At 40.9% G+C, this 23,275-nt stretch overlaps 1 protein-coding gene and 1 long non-coding RNA gene across 6 annotated transcripts in view; one reads left to right on the top strand and one right to left on the bottom strand.

Annotated features, from left to right (window-relative positions):
• LOC112543912 (uncharacterized) overlaps positions 1-23,275 on the top strand; it is a 55,996-nt gene that overhangs the window by 3,339 nt on the left and 29,382 nt on the right. The window lies entirely within an intron of this gene.
• The window catches only part of RAPGEF5 (Rap guanine nucleotide exchange factor 5), a 216,196-nt gene continuing 210,954 nt past the window's right edge, over positions 18,034-23,275 (bottom strand). For all 4 annotated transcript variants that reach the window (XM_075922221.1, XM_075922220.1, XM_075922222.1 and 1 more), the window contains 2 exons: positions 21,374-21,428; positions 18,034-18,331 (listed from right to left, as the gene is read on the bottom strand). In XM_075922221.1, the coding sequence (XP_075778336.1) occupies positions 18,213-18,331; positions 21,374-21,428 (174 nt within the window). In that variant the 3' untranslated portion in view covers positions 18,034-18,212. The remainder of the gene's footprint in view (positions 18,332-21,373; positions 21,429-23,275) is intronic.

Here is a 23,275-nt window from a genome sequence, read left to right as displayed (position 1 = left end):
TCTCATCTGAGACAAACAGGCAATAGCATCACTGGGTCACAGAGGCAGTAAATGATTATGTTGGTTGCAGAAAAAAATATCATGAAGCCAAACACATTGGTGGATATAGTACTGTTTGTACAGGTAAATGGCTTCAGGCCATTCTGACTCTCGTGAAGAGGAGTGAAGAACAGAAAAGTTCTTACCAATGATTTATAAGTCTCTCACAATGCTGCCATCTGGGCAGCTCTCCTCTCCCTATAGCTTCTCAGAAGTAGATCAGCATTTTGACTCTGCACAATGTAGCCAGGCTCATGCTGAGCCCTTTTGCCACTAGTTAAGTTATTCTCCACTATTTGCCACTAGTTAAGTGAAACGAGGTGTACCGGTAGTTCGGAATAGGCACCCTAGTCCGAACTACCTAGTTCGAGCCCCGTGTAGCCGCGCTACACGGGGTTCGAAGCAGCGGGGATTTAAAAATGGCGGCTCCCCGCTTATGCTAATGAAGCCCGGGAAATTCAAATCCCGGGCTTCATTAGCAAGTGCGGTATGCATACATTACCCTCCTAGTTCGAACTAGGAGGGTAGTGTAGACATACCCTCAGAGTATAAGAAGTCCTCCAGCTCAACATTATTTTGACATGTCAAAATAAACTGCTTGTAGTGCAGACAGGGACTATGTTATTTCCGAATAACTTCAATTATTCTGACATAACACTGCGGCGTAGATGTACCCTAAGGTGCTGCAGGACCAGTCATTGTTTTTTTAAATTTTGTCTGTTACATGGATTCAGCTCATTCCATATAATCCAAGTAGCTGTTAGATAATAACTTCAGTCCTATTACCAGAACCTGAGTTTGTTCCCTGGAGACAGAAGGATCTGTATGCCATCATGATGGCCCTGAATTATTCCATACCTAACTTTCCATCTGTACTTTCAGGACAGTATTAAAGGGTGGATCTCAAACTATTGTTAACATGAGCAGGGATCTGGCTATCTATGATGAGTGGGAAGCCATTGGTATACTACTTCCTAGACATCCAAAATTGTGGAAGAGACTAAGCAGCAGAATGAGGAATTTCTAAAGCAGTCATACTCAGAACTCAGAGGCTCAGGAATTAAATTAGTAATCAACATTATCCAAAAGAGCCACAGTAGCGTGAAGTCACTGTTTCATTATTACAGTGCTATTCTTATTTAAACAGTATAACAGGGGAAATAATTTAAACTTTTTATATAATTCTCACACAGCAAAATGACTAACCAAATATTATTTTATCAGATACACTAGTTAACATAGTAAATGCATCCAGATTGATTAATAACTTAGATCAATTAATAATTAAATCAGTATTTTAATATCACATGCTGCAAAGAGCTACAGGAGACATATTAAAGAAGCCACTTGCGGCTCATAAGGTTAAATCGGAGTATCACCATTCTACAAGGTACAAGGATTTAGGTTTCCAGGGGTCTTAATCTGATTCATTTCATGAGCACTAGATTTGGTTAAAATATAAATCAGAAGAAAAGTTAGTTTTTGATTGGAAGGAATTTAAACACTATAAATAAACAGTCAGTGCAAGTAATGCCGGGGGGGACCACGCTGCTGTATGAAAGAGGAAATTGAACAAGTGTTTGGCGACACAGAGGCCATGCACTGCCAGCCAGAGAGGAACAATGACTAACACTTGATGCTCTGTGTATTTGAGATCAGCATTTGTCTCTGCTTTATTCTAGCATTTATTTTTGTCCACCTTATAATTGGTTTACTGAGCAGGCATCAGAGAACCAGCCATGCCTAATATCTATCAGTCAAATTTAGGAGAAATGCAATCTGGAGTCTAGTCTTAGCTCTGCGTGAGCTTGGCCAAATCGGTTTGCCTCCACTTCATGGGGCAGGTCTAGGCTTGCAGTAGTAGGTAGATACTCAGCTAGCATGGGTATTAATAGCAATATAAACTATGAGGCACTGCTTGGGTGAGTGGAGTAGGCAGACATTCCAGAATATACTGCATGTGGTTTTCTACAAGACCAAGTAGTTCCTTTCGTGTCTCCACTGTGGAAAAAATCCTGCAGCCTCCCCCATGTCAGAGCCTTTCCCCACTGCAGTGAAAGACTAGCAGCCAGGAAAGGCAACAGAGAAATGCTCTGGCAACTTCTCGACATCTTTAACTACCATGTACAGCAACACATTACAGCGTGGACTCAGCCTGCTTCTCTCTGTCACATGCAGCTACACAAGCAGAGACATAACTTCTTCATAAGTGATGAGCTTTCGTGGGCCAGACCCACTTCCTCAGATCAAATAGTGGAAGAAAATTGTCACAACCATATATACCAAAGGATACAATTAACAAAAAATGAACACATATGAAAAGGACAAATCAAATTTCAGAACAGAAGAGGGATGGGGGGGGGGGGGGGGGAAGGTAAATGTCTATGAGCTAATGATATTAGAGGTGATAATTGGGGAAGCTATCTTTGTAATGGGTAAGATAATTAGTGTCTTTATTCAAACTTAGGTGTAAAGTGTCGCATTTAAGCATGAATGACAGTTCAGAGGATTCTCTTTCAAGTGTAGTCTTAAAAGGCCTTTGAAGCAGGATGCAGGTAATCAAGTCATTGAGACAATGTCCTTTCTGGTTGAAATGGCAAGAAACTGTTTTTTCTTTGTGATCCTGTCTAATATCTGTTTTGTGGGCATTGATCCTTTGGCGAAGTGTCTGAGACGTTTGTCCAATGTACATAGCAGACGGACACTTTCGGCACATGATAGCATAAATTATATTTCTGGATGCGCAGGAATATGTGTTCTTGATCTTATAACTCACTTGGTTAGGTCCAATAATGGTATCAGCAGAGTGAATATGTGGACAAAGCTGACAACGGGGTTTGTTGCAAGGGAAGGTACCAGGGTTGATATTAGTGTGGTATGTCCTGTGGTTGTTGGTAAGAACATAAGAACGGCCGTACTGGGTCAGACCAAAGGTCCTTCTAGCCCAGTATCCTGTCTGCCGACAGTGGCCAGCACCAGGTGCCCCAGAGAGGGTAGACCGAAGACAATGATCAAGCGATCTGTCTCCAGCCTCTCTCCATCTCTCTCCAGCCTCTGACAAACAGAGGCCAAGGACACCATTTTATCCCTTGGCTAATAGCCTTTTATGGACCTAACCTTCATGAAATTATCTAGCTTCTCTTTAAACTCTATTATAGTCCTAGCCTTCACAGCCTCCTCTGGCCAGGAGTTCTACAGGTTGACTACATGCTGTGTGAAGAAGAACTTTCTTTTATTAGTTTTAAAACTGCTACCCATTAATTTCATTTGGTAAGAATCATCTTGAGGTTAGGTGATTGTCTATAGGAGACTATGGGTCTGTCTCCCAGATCCTCTTGGAGTTTAGTATCCTGTTCCAGTATAGGCTGTAGTTTATTGATAATGTGTTGGACAGGTTTAAGTTGGGGGCTGTAGGTGATGACAAGTGGTGTTCTATTGTTGGTTTTCTTGGGTCTGTCTTGAAGTAGATGGTTTCTAGGTCTTCGTCTGGCTCTTTCAATTTGCTTTTTTATTTCTCTGGGTGGGTAGTTGAGGTTTATTTGTCCTTTTCATATGTGGTTCATTTATTTAATTGTATCCTTTGGTATATATGGTTGTGACAATTTTCTTTCACTATTTGATCTGAGGAAGTGGGTCTGGCCCACGAAATCTCATCATCTATTAAACCATCTTGTTAGTCTTTAAAGTGCTACGTAGTCCTGTTTTTTGTTTCAGCTACACCAGACTAACACGGCTACATCTCTACCACTATACCTTCTTCGTCTGTGAGTAGCAATAAACCACCCCTCAAATACCATCTGGTCCTGGTGACTTATTACCGTTTAATTTATTAGTTTTTTCCCCAAAACGTCCTGTACTGATACCTCTGTCTGGAACAGTTCTTTTTAGGTCACAGATCTGAAGAAGGACCCTGGTGTGGGAAATCTCCCTTACATCCTCTGCTGAGCACCAGATCCACCTGTCCTGCCCCCACCTCCACTGCTGCCTTTGAAAGAGAGAAAAGGCAACAGCACAGAGGGTAAAGGAGGCAGGTGGGAGCCGATACATGCGGGGAGCCGGCTTTTAAGCCAACTCCGCACGTACCAGCTCCACAGACTGACTGCTCGCCCTTGCTGCCTTCTACAGAGGCAGCAGGGGCAGACAGGAGCCAGTGCTGGGTGGAAGCCAGCTTAAAAGGCTCCTGCACTGGCTCCATGCTGCTGCCTCTTTCAGCTCCACACAGACAGGAGCTGCTGGAGCATGGAGAGGCTCTCCAGGATAGGGGCTGCTGCCACCCTGGCTCCCCTCGTGGACCAGCTCCTGCCTGATAGAGAGGCAGCAGTGCCGGGTGGCAGGGGACTCCTTGGGAGTGGGGCCAGGGTCGCATTGGCTGCTGCCCCACCTTCGGGGTAGGGATATAAGCGACTAGTCGCTTCCCTCCCTTGCTGCATGTAACAGAGAAAGGCAGCAAGTGGGGAGCAGGAGCCTGTGCTAGGAGGAGCCGGCTTAGAAGCTAGTTCCCTCAAGCACTGTCTGTATGAGGTGGGGCAGGAGCATGGCAGGGAACTGGCAGTGCTTCTGCCTTTGAAATGTAGCAAGAGCAGAGCTCTTGCTATATTTCAAAAACAGAAGTGCCACAGGGAAGCGGGGAACGCAAGCAGTCCCCCGCTAACCCCATGCTCCCTGCTTTTGAAATGTGGGGCTCTTGTACTTTTTAAAAGCAGGAAGCCAGCAGAGGACTTGTTTGAGGAAGCGCCTTTATCAACGAATCAGGTAGTCAATGGAAATTCCATCGACTATTCGATTAGTTGATTAATCTAAATTTTACTTCTCTACATCAGGGACTATCAACTAGTCATGTAACCACTAACATTTGATGCAGTTACACAATTATTCAATTACATGCTCTTTAACATCCTTGCTTCCAACTCTCAAATGAGTAGGTGGTTAGCAAATGGCAACGAGAAACACATGCACTGCAATGTTGTTCTGAGAAAGTCTGTTCCCACTGCTCACAAGATTGTTACTTTGATTAAACAGAGTCAGATCAGCATCATGTCACTACCTCAGCAAGCCAGGGATTTTGTTCCTTAAACTCACCCATATAACTCTGCATATGATTGGAGGAGCCGTCCTAGAACAAATGAACACACTATAGCAAAACTCCACTGAGATCCTGATTCCAGTCCAAGAGTAACATATCAGCAAGAAATGGCCTCTGCCCACTAGCTTCTATAATTGCATATGCACTTTCCATCATACACAGTCCAATGGGAAATGTGTACAGAAAAGCTGAACAGCTATTCCCATGAGTCTATTTACATGAGATTCCAAGACAAGTCTAATAAACTGCGGATAGATCACAGAATAGCTTCTCACTGTGGCATTCTCCCCCTTCAATCCCTTAATATCACTTAGGTATCATTTTAAGATTAATTAAAAAAAACCCAGAGTGCAGTTCAGCCACTAGATTTCAGAAGGGTAGCCATGTTAGTCTGTAACATTTAAAAAACAAATAGTCCTGCAGCACCTTAGAGCAGGGCTACTCAACAGGTGGCCTGTTTGTTTGTGGCTCATGGTGCAGTTTGAGTTTTACACACGGATGGGAGCCAAAACAAAAAAAGAAGTAAATATAATGGTCTTCTGTTGAGATGCGTTTCAGTAGTTAAATTCCTGGACTGTCATTGCTCATTAAAAGTGCTGTGGAAATCAGGTAAATGTTGCATTTTATTAATATCAGCAGAACTGACTTAAATGGGGACTGTGTGTTGTGTAGTCTTGCCTTAATCTTTGTATACATGCCCGTCAGTGTGAAAGAAGCTATTTACATATATTTGCATATATATTTGCATGTAGATGCAACCACACTTAAGTTGTGGCCCTCGTCATGTGCTGTGAGTATCATTGTGGCCCCCGGAGCTTCCAAAGTTGAGTAGCCCTGGCTTAGAGACTAACAAAAAATGTAGATGGGATCAACCACTAGATGTCACTGACGTCTGAGATTTTTGCCAGCCACAAGCAGCAGCACACTAATAGGAAAGAGAATTATTTAAGACATGGGTCTTAACTCATGGCCCACAGGCAATCTCCAGCCCAGAGCATATTCACAGTCTGGCATGGGAGACCTGTAAGAGGGCATGCTCGGCCCTAGCCTCCAAACACTGCCCCTTCCTGCCACTGACCCATCATTTCTGCCCCCTCCCTCCCTCAGGGATGCTGCCTCAGGGAGTACTGAAGCAGGGCCTGGTGTGGGGCAGCAGCAGCAGTCAGGCCCCACCACATGCCGCACTTGGTGCGCACACTTGTTTTGCTTGCCTGTGGCTCCCACCCCTACAGGGAGTTCAGGGAGGCCTGATCACAACTGCCGCCCCACTGCGGCTCTGCAGTTTAACTCCCCTGAGCAACTAATGAACTAGTTGATGGAAGTTCAGTCGATTAGCTGATTAACATCCCGTGTCTCTCAGGGGGTGGGGTGTAATGGGGGAGAGGGTGGGAAGGCGCAGGGCTTGGGGAACAGAGAGAGGCATACGCCTCCTGGGTCTCAGGCTGGATTATGAATATGCTCCAGCCTGTAAATGGCCCACAGGCTGAGTTTGAGACCCCTGATTTAAGACAAGGTGGGTGAGGCAGTATCTCGTTGGGGTAGGGGATAAGTTTGAGTGTCACAGAGAAGAAGAGCTCCGTGACGCTCAAATTTGTCCCCTCCACCAACTAATAGACATCGCACCAATAAAAGTGATTACATCACCCACCTTGTGTTTCTCAAGGTCCTGGGGCCAAGATGGCTACAGCACTGCAGACAAGTTCGTTTCTAGAAGAGTTGTTCTAGCCAGCACCTCTGCCCTTTGATGTAACCAAAAGGAGCTTTAAAATTCTTAGTGCAATTCCTCTTTAGCTCAAACAATGGAAAGATTTCCTGAGCCCAACAGATGTATCTGGTCCTCAGAGGGGATCACCACAGAAGTCTCTGTGAAAGTCCTGTCCCAAACTTTTTGAAATTAGCTCATAAAAAGCACTGAGTGCTAGTGATTCTTAATAATGAAATGCAGCATGCATCTCAATCTCTCTAGTTCTGTTGGTAAGAAGCAGCCATGATCTTGCTTTGCCATATTCATGTTGCTGTTTCCTTTGAGGTTCCCCTCAGTGCAGCATGTTTCTTTCCATACAGTTCATTTTCTAGTAATTTGTCCCAGCTGGTGATAACTGTCTCAAGGGACACTTTGCCACACACTTTAAACAGGTGAATTCCTTCAGCATCAGTTTCCTCTAATGAATGCTCTTCCCTACTCCATTTCCCTTGGGAGGCAATTCCACACTCCAGGGCAGTTCACTGTCAAGAAGTTTTCCTGAGTTTACACTTGCTTGCTTTTAATTTAAACTCATTAGGCCCAATTACCAGACTGAGAGTCATCACCAAGGTGTGGGGAGTCATGGGACCCTGCTCCCCCACCTGCAGCCAGATGTGCCTCTCCACTAGCAGCTAAAACAGAAAATGTATTGGTTCAGAGGGATACAGCGGAGAACAGACGTGTTAGCACAGCAACTTGAAGCAGTCAGTACAATCCATCTTGGGGAGAGGGAGGCCTAGAGGTAGGACTCTGGGTCTCCTTCCCTGTATCCTGAGCCCATAGAGAAAAACTCACACTCAGCAACCAGTCCCAGTCCCCAAGACAGCTGCACCTCCTCCCTCCCAGTCTCAAGTTAGAGATCCTCTGCCATTTTGTACATGATGGGAGTGGGGCAGCCTCCCTTGGTGGGAGACACGCCCAGAATTCCTATCCCCAGCTAGCAGTGCCCAGGAAACTTAGGCACACACATGGGATTACCACTGGATGGCAGAAATCACATACAACATAACAGAGTGAATACAATCCCCACTTCATTACATGTTTACATCATGCTTTTCCTCAAAAATCTCAAAAACCACCATCAACTCACTCTCACCTCATTAACACCAAAATGGAACTGTAATGGTAGCAAAATATATAAGCTTACGCCACGTTAAGTGTTACCTCTCCCTCCTTTGTTCACAAATATATAGGGGCACATCTACACTTCACTGTTATTTCAAGATAACGAGCGCTATTTCAAAATAATAATGCGAGCATCTACACAGCCATTCTGTTATTTTGAAATAATTTTGAAATAATGGACGGCTAATTCCGAAATCTGTAAACCTCATTTTACAAGGAATAATGCCTATTCCGAAATAGCTGTTTTGAAATAAGGTGTGTGTAGATGCTCCACTGCTATTGTGAAATAAAATGTCCCTGGTGAGGGGCTAAGTTATTCCACCCCAGTGTGTCCTGTGGCTCTAAATTGAGGTAGCCTGTCTACATTAGGGGAAGCCTGCCTCCGACTAATTTTGAGGCTTCCCTGTAATGTGGATGGTCTATTTCGAAATAAGCTATTTCAGAAAAACTATTCCACAATAGCTTATTTTGAAATAAGCGTGCAGTGTAGACGTACCCTAGGTTGTATCAACTATCAGTTACTACAAGGCCTTTCATAACAATCTAGCAATATTGAGCTCCATTAATCTTGCCTCATAAATAACCCTGCAGTCTGGTTTGGTGGGAGCGATAGAGCGCTGCGGCTCTTAGGAAAGCTACTGCTAAGGGGAAACTCCTGTGTGTTCTCTGTGGCAAATGTATGTACCTTTGTTTATTCGTTTTGTGTTTGCAAGCTTGGTCTAAATAAGTAGCCTGTGTAATAGCCTCTCTGAAAGGGCTTTATTGTGCTGGCTTATCACTCCCCTATCACTCTGCCTAGAATGGGTGTTTTTGTCCTTCTCTAGCTATGGGACTAGACCCCAGAGATCACCCAACATCTGCATTGAGCCTAAGTGATCCTCCATACAGAACCAGTGCCTTTGCAGCAGCTTAGACCTTCTCCTCAGCAGCATGGTTCTAATGTCAGAGGCTTTTGGTTGCAGCTGCTTGAAGAATGAACTTAAAGGGAGAGTAACTGTGTGTATAAGAGCTGTGAAAAGTAACACCAGCCTAGGCTATATTACCTGATCTCTGCAAGGCTGCAAGGACAACACCGTAGCTGAAGTGTGATGATCTAACCTAAGCATCTGCTTTTATACTTCTTTTGCATGGACTCTTGGAACTCCTTTTCAGGTGGCAGGTCAGGATCAGGAGAAAAAGGAGAAGGGGGAACACACTTCAATAATCCATAAAGCCCTTTTCTGCACAAGAGGACATGATATTTGCATTTGTCCAGTCTCCAAGCACCTCCTCAATTCCCCATGATTTCTAGGAGAAATATGTAGCAGCTACTTCCCCTAGTTCTTTGGAATCTATTGTTGCATGCATTTCTACTCATCACAATCTTGGCTCCTTCTGTACTGTAAGGTGGGTGTGATGGGAACTGGCTAATTTCCAGTCCTAAGGAGTGATTGCTGGAAGACACAAGTTGTCCTGGGGAGGCAAGAAGGACATCGTTGGTAGGAAGCAGGGCAAAGTTTGAATTCTTCACAAGAGTGGTTCTGTACTTTGTCTCCCTCCTCCTCTAGCCTCTGCAGTTACAGGACTCTGCTGCCCTTGTGCAACTTTGTCCTGAGAGTTGGGATTGGTGGAGAAATTGTGTCAAATGTGGGAAATGGGCTGTGCAAGAGAGAATAAAAAACGAATGCTCTCAAACACTGATTTTCTCATTATACTATTGTCTACTGAGCTAGGAAGTGCTTTATGAACTCTGGTACTGGGAATCCTCACTGCTGTTACAGCAAATGATGCTGCTTAATAGCAAGAAACCGATCACAAGCTGTTCAGAAATGCCATGTCCAGCTCTCTTATAATGCATTTTTCTTCCTGTTTCTTTCATCCATTAAGTGATTGCAAGCCCTTAGTCTCAGCATGGTAATTGGCACTAGAAGTAGTGCATAAATCCCAGGGCCCCTTCTAAAGGAAGATCTGAGTGAATATGTTTCAATTAGAATAACAAAGTAGGATCTAGATCTTTCCCAGGATTAACTTTGGCTAAATCGTTTCATCTTTGTTTTGTTTTTCTTATTGTAAAGTGGGAAGAATGTGAACTAATGATTTGTCTTCGCACAGTTATACTAGTTTAATCTGATTTTGTTAAAATTGTGCAAGTGGTTGTGTGAACAGTCTAAATTTAAACCAAATTTATTTTTAAATCAATCTTGTGGCACGTTAGGGTATGTCTACACACCAGCGTAATTTCAGAATCACTGATATTATTTTGAAACAACAAAGTGCTTGTCTACACAACAAGCCATTATTGTGAAATAATGTCAAGCTGGAGGACTTTGTACTCCAACTCCTGTAACTCTCATTTCACGAGGAGTAAGGGAAGTTGAAGGAAGAGTGTTCTTCCTTCAACTTCCTGCTGTATAGCCAGCGCCAAATTAAGCGATTTTGGCTTCAGCTATGCAATTGACGTAGTTGAAGTTGTGTATCTTAATGCGACTTTTTCTCTGCTGTATAGATGTGCCCTTAGAGACTAACAAAAATATGTATATAATATCATGAGATTTTTGTGGCCAACACCCGCTTCTTCTGTGTTAGTCTCTAAGGTGCCACAAGACTACTCATTCCTTTTAAAGTTACAGACCAACACAGCTACCCCTCTGAGACTTTCAGACTTATTTTGGTTTATTTTAAATTTATTGGGCTGAGTTTAAATCTCAGCCAAAATACTTAATTCAAACAGAAATAAGAGTATCCACACAATGAGTTGCCCTATTTTAAATAAGGCCTTGTTTACACTTTTTGTACTGCTTTAAGTATGTTGGCTTGAAACTGATATAGGGAAGTAGTATAACCTATATTGGTGCAGTTATACCAGTATAAAAGGTGCTTTTACCATTATAGCTTATTCCTGTAAATGTAAGGGAGTAAGCTATATTGGTCTAAGGGTGCGTTTACACTGCACCATTTTTCCAGAATAACGGCCTTTATTCCAGGAAAACATTACTAGCGTCCACATAGCAATTGCGTTATTTCGAAAGAAAATCGCAATAACGGAGGGCTTTTTCCAATGTTGGTAAACCTCATTCCACAAGGAATAACACCTCTTCTGAAAAAGCTCTTTCGGAAGAGGGTGTGTGTGGATGCTCTACTGCTGCTATGTCAAAATAGCTCCTCACCACGACCATTCTGAAGTTATTCTTCCCCAGTGCCTCCTGGGGTTCTAAATCGAGATAGCATGTCCACATTAAGGGAGCCTGCCTCAGACTAATTTTGAGACTTCCTCGGAAGGTATCTTCTGGAATAGCTTTTTCCAAAATATGCTTGCAGTGTAGATGTACCCTAAGAAAGCTTTATACCAATATAACTGCCCACAGTAGGAACTGTACCAAAATAGGTAAATCAAAAACTGTGTTTAGACCAGGCCTAAAATCACTACAAGTCTGTGCATAGACAAGGCCTTACCTACATTATGCCTTGTCTACACTTAAAAAAAAAAGGTCTGCTGTCATAGTTACTGTTAAAACTGTCCTAGAGTAGACAATTATTCTGGCATAAAAACATTTCTGCTAGCATACTTCACACCATTTCCCTAAAAGAGTGATTCTCAACATTAATACGCATACCCCTGGGGGTACATATACAAAGGTCTTCTGGGAACACGTCAACTAATCTAGTGATTTGCTTACTTTTACAACAGGCTACATAAAAAGCACTAGCAAAGTCAGTCCAAACTAAAATTTCATACAATGATTTGTTTATATTGAGCTATTTATTATACACTGAAATGTAAGTATAATATTCATAGATAATTTGGAATATAATCATGATATGGTAAAAATGGGAATGTAAGAAATTCATCAGCATCAGCAATTCTTCAGCGTGCTGTGACCAACTTCTGTATTGTATGTCTGATTTTGTAAGCAAGTATGTTTTTAAAGTGAATCAAGGAGTATGCAAGACAAATCAGATTCCTGAAAAGGTTAAAGTAGTCTGGAAAGGTTGAGAGCCTTTGCCTTAAAAGATCAAGCTATACCAGCAAAAATCACTTCTATGCCAGTATAAATGCACCTTCACTGGTCTTTGAATCATGATCAGTGGAACTGAAATCAGGGCACCCAGGGAGAATTGATGGGGCAGCAGGAAAACAGGGAACATAGGGAGTTAGAGTGGAAGCAATGCAATCCCACAGAGCAGTACATAGGGTTTAAAAGTTCACTTGTTCAATTTAATTGGCATTCAGCTTCACACTTTGCAAATGTAACAAGGCTTACATCAACATAGCTCTCGGGGTAGAAAATTTACCCCATAATCAATATAGTTACGCTGTTATCAATTTTAAATGTGATTGAGGCCATACAGAAGCATTGTGAGGATTACATACTTCATGTCTGTAAAGCACATTGTTCGTGCACAACACCCATATAAATGTTAAGAATTTATTGTTTTTATCAGCAGCCAGATTATGCTGAACTGATCCAAGGGTGTGTAATGGCAGAGCATGGGAGTGTGCACGGCCCCTCAATGTCTAGCACAGGAGTTGTGTACAATTACATTATCCAGACTATGGCAGGGGCTGCTCCTTTCACATGTTACATGACATACAGCTCTCAGCAAACGAAGCAAGGAGCAGTGATCAGGGTCTGCACAGCTGATCAGACATACTGAGAGAGAGTTTGTGCACTGGAGCCACTCACCTCAGGTAAGTGCCTCATAGGGGCTCACTTTTGTCAGCTCTCAGCTTTGCAGTCTCTTTCCTCCCTCCCCCCAGGTAAAATTTCAGTGACTCAGCTCCCTGGCCAAGTCGCGCACAGTCCATGTATGATCTACAGACTCCTTCAAGGATGCCACATTCAGGAAGGGGTCTGTGTATGCCAATTCCCAGTGCCTGTTCTGGAATGGAGCAGTGCCCCTGGGCTTCACTCCTGGAGACTAATCAGTTGATTAGGGCCTATCCTAATAGCTGATGCCTTTCTCTGCAGCTCTGAGCCTCCATGGGCTGTCTTTTATCAGGGCACTCAGCTACTTCACCTGTAGCAGGAGGGGGGAACCAGGCCCACTCTCTCTACCAGGTCCCAATGCTGAGACCCTGTAAATAGCAGCAACTTTCTGCTTTCCTTCTTCAAATTTGTTCTTGATGCTGTTCCCTGGACCTCCTCCCTGAAGTCCCAGCACACTCAGCTGCCCCTTTACCTTGGGCTGAAGTCTTGAGTCCCAGCAGCCAGCCAGGAGCTCCTTCCTTGCTCTCCCTGTCCCTGCCAGCACCTGCTGTCTTCTCCAGCAGACAGGAGTACCTCCCACACTCCTCTAAGCAGTAGTCACCAAGCAACTGAATCTACTCCGTCCAGCAGCAATTTTTATATAGGAGCCTGGAGGACTTGATTGGCTGCTCCCTACAACCCCTCTCTAAGTGGCTGCTTCTCATGCATCCTCTCTAGGAAGGCTGGAAGACTCATCTATTTGCTTTTTTCCTGGGGCTGAGTAGGACTGTGAGGCCTCCACTGGGACGTTTTGGGCCTAATACACTCCATTGCAGTTTAGCAAACCCCACAAAGTAGAGCATCATAGAAGGCAGGCTGTCCCTGTGCACTAGAGGTTCTTCTGAGGCAGAATTTCTCCAAGAGTTTACTCTGTGAATCAATTCCTCTCATTGGGCTGTGCTGACAAGGCACATCTTAGGCCTATGTTATTATTTCTGCTTCTGACACTATTTGGAAGACATCTTGGTTCCATGTGAACTAGCAAGTACTGATGAGCAGATAAGAGTGAATGGATCTGAATGAAAATAGATTTCTGACACACAAATCAGGCTCACACCAGAATGGAATTCATAAATTGCACTGAACGCGTACTGCATTTAATGACCAGAGTAAGAGCATAAAATATGCCATTTGGGAATAATAACCACATGTGGTAGGCATGAAGGCACAGAGCCCAGATTTTTTTAATGTAGTTTTATATTTTGAAAAAGGATTAAAAAACACTTGAAAATGCAAGATAAATGCAACAGTTGTTTCTACAAGTTTCAATCTTGTATTGCCTGGCCATTTTGACATATAAATTATTGCTTACTAGCTCTCATAAATACACAATACAATATGTACAAGCATGAAATATGAAAAAGAAAACATTGGAAACAGTGGAAATTTTTGGTAAATCAGACTAGTTCATACATACCGGTTCTCGTAATGGTGGATAACTACTAGCTGTAGTCCCTGAGAAGACAGGTAAATACCTTGATTTGGGGTTTTCCACTATTTTATTGTTAATACAGGCTGACAGCATTATGGCACTCCAGTTAAAGAGAACATAACAGGCAAGTGTTCTGACCTCAGTTCACAGACTTCATCCCAGTATTTCTTAACAGTGTAATAAGAATACAATAAATAAACTATGCAAATAAATATTATTACTGTGCTAAAAAGTTTAGTATTTACAGAATTATTTGTCTTTTTCCCCAGCATAACTATTTTAACTTGGTTTTGGCATCATGTAATGCTTTTTTGCCCTTGCCATCCAAGTACAACTTGTTAACTATCTAGAATTGGGCTGAAATCTGAAGCACTCACCATAGAATATCTAGATGTACATTGCCAAAATCTGCTCTTCCCTGGTGGTTTTATCTAATAATGGCTGTGGGCTACACACACACACACTCACACTCTCTCTCTCTCTCTAATCTGGTGTGTGACTGTGATTGGCTAAGATATAAGATTTTCAGTAAGTATCCTAAAATGGCATAACAGTGCTATTATTTGAGGGGATAGGGATTAACGTTCACAGAATTGCCAGATCTAAAAACTGGGGAATGGGTGCAGACATACAAAATGGGAAAAAGCTTAGGAAGGAGTACTGTGGAAAGGGATCTGGGTGTGATAGTGTACCACTAGCTAAATATGAGTCAACAGTGTAACACAGATGCAAAAAAGAAATCATCATTCTGTGATGTATTAGCAGGAATGTTGTAAGCAAGACACAAGAAGTATTTCTTCCTTTCTACTCTGCATTGATTAGGTCTCAGCTTAGTACCGTGTCAAGTTCTGAGCACCACAGTTTAGGAAAGATGTGTACAAATTGGGTAATCCCAGAGAACACCAAAAATTATTAAAAGTCTAGAAAACCTGGTCTATAAGGGAAAACTAAAATAATTTTGTTTGTTGTGTCTAGAGAAGAGAAGACAGAGGGGGACATGGTAACTGTTTTCAAGTACATAAAAGTTTGTTGTTAGGAGATGGGAGAAATATTTTTCTTAGCCTCCAATGATAGGACAAGAAGCAATGGACAAATTGCAGCAAGAGAGGTTTAGGTTGGACATTAGGAAAAAGTTGCTGTCAGGGTGGTTAAGCACTGGAATAAATTGCCTAGGGAAGTTGTGGAATCTCCATCATTGAAGATTTTTTAAGAGCAGATAAACACCTGTCAGGAATGGTCTAGATAATACTTAGTTCTGCTATGAATGCAGGGACTGGACTAGCTGACCTCTCAAGATCCCTTCCAGTCATACAATTCTATGCTACTCCCCCCCCCCCCCCAGTCCCCTCCATTTCTAGAAAAAGTTTCTAGTAAATAAAGGCCTATGGGGCTCCGTTTCATAGTGTTCTTTTTTTTAATCCTCACAACCATCTTTCCTTTGATGCTTGCCAGTCTCCAGGAAGGTTCCACTACAAAATGGGCACTCTGCAGGACTTTATTTGCCAGAAACTTTTGCTGAAGATTCAGGGTTGTTGCCTTCCTATTAATACTGTGGGTACAAGATGAATATTCTCTGCACAGAGTGGATACATTAAATACACTTTGCCTTTCAGAACTCAAGATGTATTAAGATAATAAAGACTACTATGTAAACCGCTGAAGTTTGTAGCACGTCATATAAAATTACATAGCATGACAATGTTTAGAATTTGGCATTTAGTTGACAGATTTTTTAGTTTGACTGCAAACCTGAGCACAGAGAGAAGGATCATTCCTGCCTTTCCATCACCCACACAGATATTTTACTAGCAGAGAGGTATAAACTACTTCTACCAAAGCTACAGTAGAGCAAAAGACAGGTTCTAAAATCTTTACTCATACTGAGTTGTATTTTACTGTGTACTTGCCCTGCTCATTTCAAGTATAGCATTGCTCACTGAATTAGGATACTGAATCAAGTCTACAGTGAAGTTCATTATAGTAATGCCACAATTAAAAGCTCTCAACAAGGGGGAAAAAAAAATCAAGAACCAGTGATTGGCTTAGTTAATGAATCCAAGGAGGGGACTCAAAAATTTCAGTGAAAGTCAGAATTACAACAACAACAACAACAACAAAAACACATTATTTGTGATTTATGTTTTTATACTGTAAAAATTAGTTCACTACAGCTAGTGTCCTGACTTGAACAGTTTTGGTCAGTTTGCACAAAACAGATATTTACAATACGTGCACGCAATCTACAGCAGAACATAGGAATTTTTTACTCCATGGCCAGCAAGAGTTTATTTTTCTTCTTTTTACTGAGTAAAAAGATTTCTTTTTAAAAAAGAAAATTCATATTGTATTTGATAATACCAAAGTACAAGCAAATACATTTCTGAAACATTTGTTTCCTTTACATTACTGTACAATGTTTCACAGATGGGGAAAACTGAATACATTTGTTGGATTCCCCCTCCCTCCCAACTTCTGAAACTACTTGTTAAAACTTCTTTTTTCCATCCCTTTAAATCACAGATCACAATATGATGAAGAACATGCTATTTCAGTCACTCTGGTGGACCCAAATGGCAACAAAGGAGCATTTTCATGGAAGTCTTTCTTGTGTGTTAAACACATATACAGGCAGGCGCCTTCACTGTCATTGCAAAGAAGCTTTTTTTATAAGGCCCATTATAATAAATTTTATTTACCATGAAGCACATTACATCAGATATAGCATATACTAGATTATTTCAGGGTTTTCCTTAACCCTGAAAAACAACATTATGATGAAGGGGTTCTGCAGACATGTATACATCATGAACGTGACTTTAGAAACATACTCCTTAATGCCAATGAGTATCAACTTGATTTGTACAAATGAAAATTGGGGAGGGGTGGTAGAAGAGAAGTATTAGAAGGAAATAATGTAGAAAGCTTATTCAGGTTTCATACATGTGGGTAATGAGAACCTGTAATACATGAATTATGCTAAAAATTTTTCTCAATACTAAAAGCATATGCTCAGCAAGTTAGTTTTCACTTTCTACAACAGGATATTTGCTGTTCTTTTTTAAAGTAGTAGGATGACCTTTCAGTAGGTGAGCAGGAGACTATAGTCCAAGAAGTAAAGCACTGAACTCCCTTTTTTATAACCAATAGCATATGAACTGCAGAAGTTAGTGACAAAGCTAGGCTAACTGGAGGGGGAGTACATAATAGAGGTTTTTAACCTGTACATTTTAGGTAGGCAAAAAACAACTCTCACTGAATTGCAGTCTATCCTTTCAGTCTCGCAAAAGAAGAAATGTGTATTTGTTTCCATAATCTGAGTCAGGATTAGACTGATCTTTTTACTGCCTGCTATGAATCAATTTCTTAAGAGGAAGTGAAATTAGGAGCATTTCAAGTATCAACTACTGTTGGCTTGACCACCAGTCAGGACACACAACTGCATTAACACGCAACACTGTCTTTAATTTTTATCTTTCTATTCTGAGACATTTGCTGTTTTCTCCCATAAGACACTCCCCTGGAGTCAGAGCGTTAATGTGGGTTGCACAGTTTCTGGTTTTTTGTTTTTTGGCAACAATCAATACTTTGGCAGCCTCAGATTAGTGAGGTACATATTGTATGGTGAATTGTGAACCCCCATGTCACATCCTGTTGCTTGCTGGTATGTTTTGTTATGGTGACATGATGCTTCCTTTCCTTCTAATACTGGCAGAGTCTGGATTGAAAGCTACACTGGAGCACTAAGATGTTCACATAAACCAAGCTTTTTAGCTTTAAAAATGCTGCTCCTCTCCTTCATTTTCTGATGATCAATGGAAATGATACTATCCTTGCCCTGAAATGCTGTAAACAGCTCCTTTTCTTGCTTTGCTTGATTTGTGTGTGTGTGTGTGTGTGTGTGTGTGTGTGTGTGTGTGTGTGTGTGTGTGTGTGTGTGTGTGTGTGTGTGACTACTGATAAAACTCAGTAAACTGTTCTCATATAGGGAAGCAACATGCTTGGCATAAACATTCACTTAATTAAAAGTGTTGCAGTTTCAAAGTTACATGAAGCTCTGGGCGTTCACGCTCGAGGCTCTATCCGGTGAGAAAGCTCAAACAGCATTTGCTGGTTGTCAATGACGTGCAGGTGATAGACATGTGGTTTCAGCTCTTGATTCTCTTTTGGAGGAACTTCACTGCCTAAAGTTTGAGAGAAGAAAAGGAATTAAATCTGAGAACAGTTTTCTGATTGATTTGACATTTTTCCAAATGGGAGTCAAACTTGCCACTAAAAACGGCAAGTGCAGCATATGAAGGTCCAAGGCATCTGCAGAGGACTTGATGCTCAACTGAGAAGATCCTTATCCTCAAAGGGAGTGAAAGGGAAGAAAGTTCTAACCCCAGGAGACACAGTGCTCTGAAACTGCAGCTGGTTTTTGTCTGCTTGCTTCCTTGTCTGCATGCTAGTGACACCAAGAGGAGCGGGGAGTGGGTAGCATACAGCTGGATTTCCTAATGTTGGAAGTATGCTCAGCAATCCCTCTGAGGCTGATTTAAGGGTATTTAATGCTAGTCTGTCAGCACAAACAAACCTTGGCACAGGCTGAGGATCTGGCCCTTACTGTTTAAACAGCTATAGCACAAATGTGGCATAGCAAGTGGATCTCTGAACCACTTCCTTCACATCAGGTGAAATGTGACAATGCAGAATAGACAAAGGACAACTCTTCAAATATTTTTCATATATCAGCTATGCCTTTGATTTCAGTGAGGTGGTAGAAACAAGGGACATATTACAGCTGTTCCCCGAGTTACGACCACCTCCACTTTCGACCATCCGCACTTATGACCAAAGTGGTCGTAAATGCAGATCCGAGTTACGAACGGCGATCCGCGCTTATGAACAGTGCGGTCGCCAAGTAAAGCTATGGGATCCGAGTTACGAACACTTCAAGTTACGGACCAAGTGTTGGTCCATAACTTGTTCATAACTCGGAGAGCAGCGGTATTTCACAGGAGTTCCCACAGTAGAGTGGCTGTAACCATGTGTCAGAGGAAAACCAAACAGTGAAAAGACAACTCATATGGTAACAAAATTACCATTAAAAATCCTGGAACCAATAAGCTTCTTATCACTGCTCTCTTAGCTGCTTTTGTTTAATCAATCTCTATCTATACTTTATCCATTAAGAATGTAAATTCTTTGGGGGCACTAATGTTGTTCTCATATTTGTCTATAAAGTGATGAGCACAAAGTTAGCATAGTGTAAATAGTAACATGACATTGTGAGTTCAACCAGTTCTGTATGCCATTATAACAGACATGACTATGCAGCACCTGTCCACACAAGATTCACAAGCACCTGGGTGATTTGTAAAACATGGCAGCAAAAATGAACAAGAGATAGATACAGTGGTGTAGGAAGTTATAGGGAACTTTATAGCTCTCAGGAAGACAGCTATAAGGTTCCATGTTTTCAGGAACTGTGTAAAAACACTGAAAATTATTCAGAATTCAGCACTTCATTAGCACCTGAAATTACAAAGGGCTGAATTAGTATACAAATGCTAAAGTTGCTATGCCAGATTTCTGAAGGACTCCTTTTGTTTTCTGGATTAAATATGGAAAAATATTATTTCCATTAGAATCGCATTTCAGTATTACTTATCTACACAATTTTCTAACACATACAATTTTTGGTCTGTAAACTTCATTTGTAAGATAGAGTTATAAGCAACAACATTATCTTTTGCTTAGTTTTATTTGAATTCTGTTCTGTGGTAACATTCCTGAAAGCTAAATATATCCATTGAAAAAGGAAGTAGTCAATAAAATCTTAATAAATATCCAATGAATTCATTTTATGCTAAATGAATTTAACAGAAACCAGTGCTTACAGGAATAGCTGCATAAACTGTTTTTTTAAATACCAGCTTCATAATAAGGCCAAGTTTGTGATAAAATAAAACATACCCCAAATCAGCAGATTATGTGACAAATCTTTGGCATTAAACCTGGATTTATGCCAAGACACAAATATTTACAAAAAAGCAAAGATGATTTTTAAAGTTCATTAACGTATTTTGCAAAAGATTTGCTTAAAAAAATTAATTAACTCCACTGAATGAGATATACAGGTAAATATTTGGGTTTAATCAATGTTTCCTTTTAGGGTTTTGATTAACAGAGTGAAAACAAGAGAAGATGTACTTACCAGCTTGCTTTCTTTTCAGTGCATGTGGGAGTAACTGGTTCATAATTTATAAACAGGCTTTGTACCCTTAAAAGACTGCAACTATATTAGCAACGTTATAGGCCAAATTTTCAGCAAAACTCCATAGCGGTATATGCACACCCAAAATGAGTAACTATGGCTGCAATTATCCTTTTTGTATTCCCCCATGAAGATTTTCATATCAGCCCCCATAGGAGATTTCAAATACTATAGACATGGTTAGGAAAGACTGCAAAGGCGTGGCTGAAAAAAAAGGTAACATTTATTCTTCAAATTAAAAATTTCTAGGTTAAGGCTAAAGCACAGGTTTGAAGTTCCTCCTGGTAGAGTGTTTTTGGTCTTATTGTGGCATTTATTTTAGTATTTAAATCAGAACATTACCACTATCAAAAATACTGTGGTCTCTTCATTCTCTTTTGTATAATTGTAGTCTAAGTCATACAGAGAACAAGAAAAAAGTTTACAGATATTCAATTGGTCTCAATGGACCACTATGAAAATCCACAGTGATATTTCACCTTTCATTTAGTGAGATGCCAATAGAAGTTTGAATCAATTGCTGAAGAGAGTTCGTGTAGGAGACTGCACTATATCTCCATCCTAAATACACCACTAGTTATGGGAAGCTATAGGATACCTGATAAGATCACTAGGTAATCAGAGGTAATCAAGATTTTTTCTGCCCTTCTGATGCAGGCCTACAAAACTCAGATCTTTTGTAATATCACAGATAGATGACCATGGATCTCAGTATTTTGTGCAAATCTTGTGGGTTTTTTCTGCAAACAATTTGGAAAGTAGCTTTGATTGTGTTTGATTTGTGGAGATGATTTTCACAGCATGGTCTGCCCTCCTTATAGGTTAAAACAAACAGCAAATATGTTTACTGTAAAAGTAAACCTGGACCATGGGAGAGGAGGCAGAGAGAACTGGAAACAGGTCTTTTGATATTACTGAGCATTATGTATGTATGTAACTAGAGATAAATAATAAATGGACTACTCACCACTTTGGTTATTCCTGCAATGTCTCAGTGATCGGACAGTATCAGCAATCATGTGCTGTGAAATAAAGCATAGAAAATATCAGTGCAGAAATCTGATGGGCCTCTGTTGCTTGAAAATCCTTCCCTAGCCTCACACTTTGCAAGAGCAATTATTAGCAATAATGGGAAAGGAAGGAGGCAGGAGACCTTTAGTTCAAAGGGTAAAGGGTTGTAGGGTTTTTAGTTCAGTGTTAACACTTCATGAACAAGGTTAGTTCTTTCAGAATCCTTTTACAGAAGGATTTTGTTGACACACATTGATAGGGGCTCCAAAGGAATCCATGGAAATGGACAATGAAAAAAGGGTCATTTCTCCATTTTCTCTCAACTTCTGTACTGAATTGGCTGGTTCTTTCTCAGTGTATGGGGGAGTAAATGGTTTGTAAGTCATAAGCATCCTTGTATTGTTATTAAAACTAAAAAGAAAAAACTACATTATAGTTAAGTTTTCAGCAAATCTTTACTACCTCTTTTTACAGCTCCCGTTATCTATGGCATGGTAGTGATTTGATAGTTGGTGATCTTAAATTCTTTTTATCATACTGCTTGCTAGGCAAAAAAGCTGTAGACAGTTGCTCAGATTAAACAAAGAAAAAACTTTAAAATTTTGTTTTGATTTTAATGTCAAATCTTTAGTGGATATCAGTTGAATTAGTTAAAAGATAACAGAACTTCATTCATTTTCACAAGTGGGGATCTGGTCCATTATATTTCTTATGCGTGTTTTCTTTTGACTGAATTTACAATCCAAAAGAAAGAGCATATCAATTTGAGTCAGAAGCCCTTGACTGAATATAGTGACTAATTTAAAATACTGCCTGCAATTAACAATAGCAATATGGCAGCATATGGAAACTGTACAGGCTGTTCCTGTGCTTCCCTCAAAATTCATCAGAATTGGAAAAGATTAGCTACCCAGAGCAGAGGACTACTTGTTTTTAGAATAGTGTATGATTAGCTTGGAATGATGTAGCATAAATTCATTTCTCCACTACCACAACATGAATGGTTTACCATGTTCCTTCACAGACTAGTCTATCATGAGAACAGCTGAGTAAATGCTTAATGAAGACTTCATGTTCTTTAATACCTCAGTGACACAAAATCTTTTTTTTCCAATCTGTGTTCCATTTACCATGAAATCTCTTAACATCGTTTCCTTGCACTGATTAAAACAAAGTCCTAATGAAAGGTCCTAAGTTTGCAAGGTCAATTTCTTAAATCCTTTTAGAGCTTTAACATCCCATTGTTCAGCTGCTATTGTTGCATCTTCTAGTTTACATCCCATATTTTCAGTTTGGCTTCAGAAGTACAGGGAAATTGACCATGTAACTCACATTGCCCACTATGCTTTGTTGCTTGGTATGGGCTCGATCCAGCTGAAATTAGCTTCTGTTACTGATGCCCCAGGGAAGCTCTCTAATGACTGATGCCATGTCTGTACTACAAAATTAAGTTGACCAACTTATATTGTCATACATGCTGCAGTAATTACATCACTGGCACATATCTGTGCTTTGCTCCATGTAAAAACAACAAGCAGTCCTGTGCACCTTAGAGACTAACAGATTTACTAGGTCATGAGCTTCCGTGGGTAAAACCCATTTCATCAGATGAGTTGGAATGGAAATTACAAATCCCAGGGTAGATAGAACAGGAAAGGCCCTGTCAGTTGTAGGGCCAGTGTTAATTAACCTAATTAAGTCAGGGTGGATATGTCCCATTCATAGCATTTTGAAAGAGCATCTAGACTACAACCAGTACTTTCGAAAAAGCAAGATGCTTTTTCGAAAGAGAGCACCCAGGCAGTCTGAATGCTCTCTTTCGAAAAAGCACAGTTTGCATTACATAGCGACTCTTTTC

This window comes from Pelodiscus sinensis, chromosome 2 (genome assembly GCF_049634645.1).
Source record: "Pelodiscus sinensis isolate JC-2024 chromosome 2, ASM4963464v1, whole genome shotgun sequence".
NCBI classification, from domain to species: Eukaryota; Metazoa; Chordata; order Testudines; family Trionychidae; genus Pelodiscus; species Pelodiscus sinensis.
Note: the sequence above shows the minus strand (reverse complement) of the source record. Positions and strands in the feature narration are given on the sequence as shown.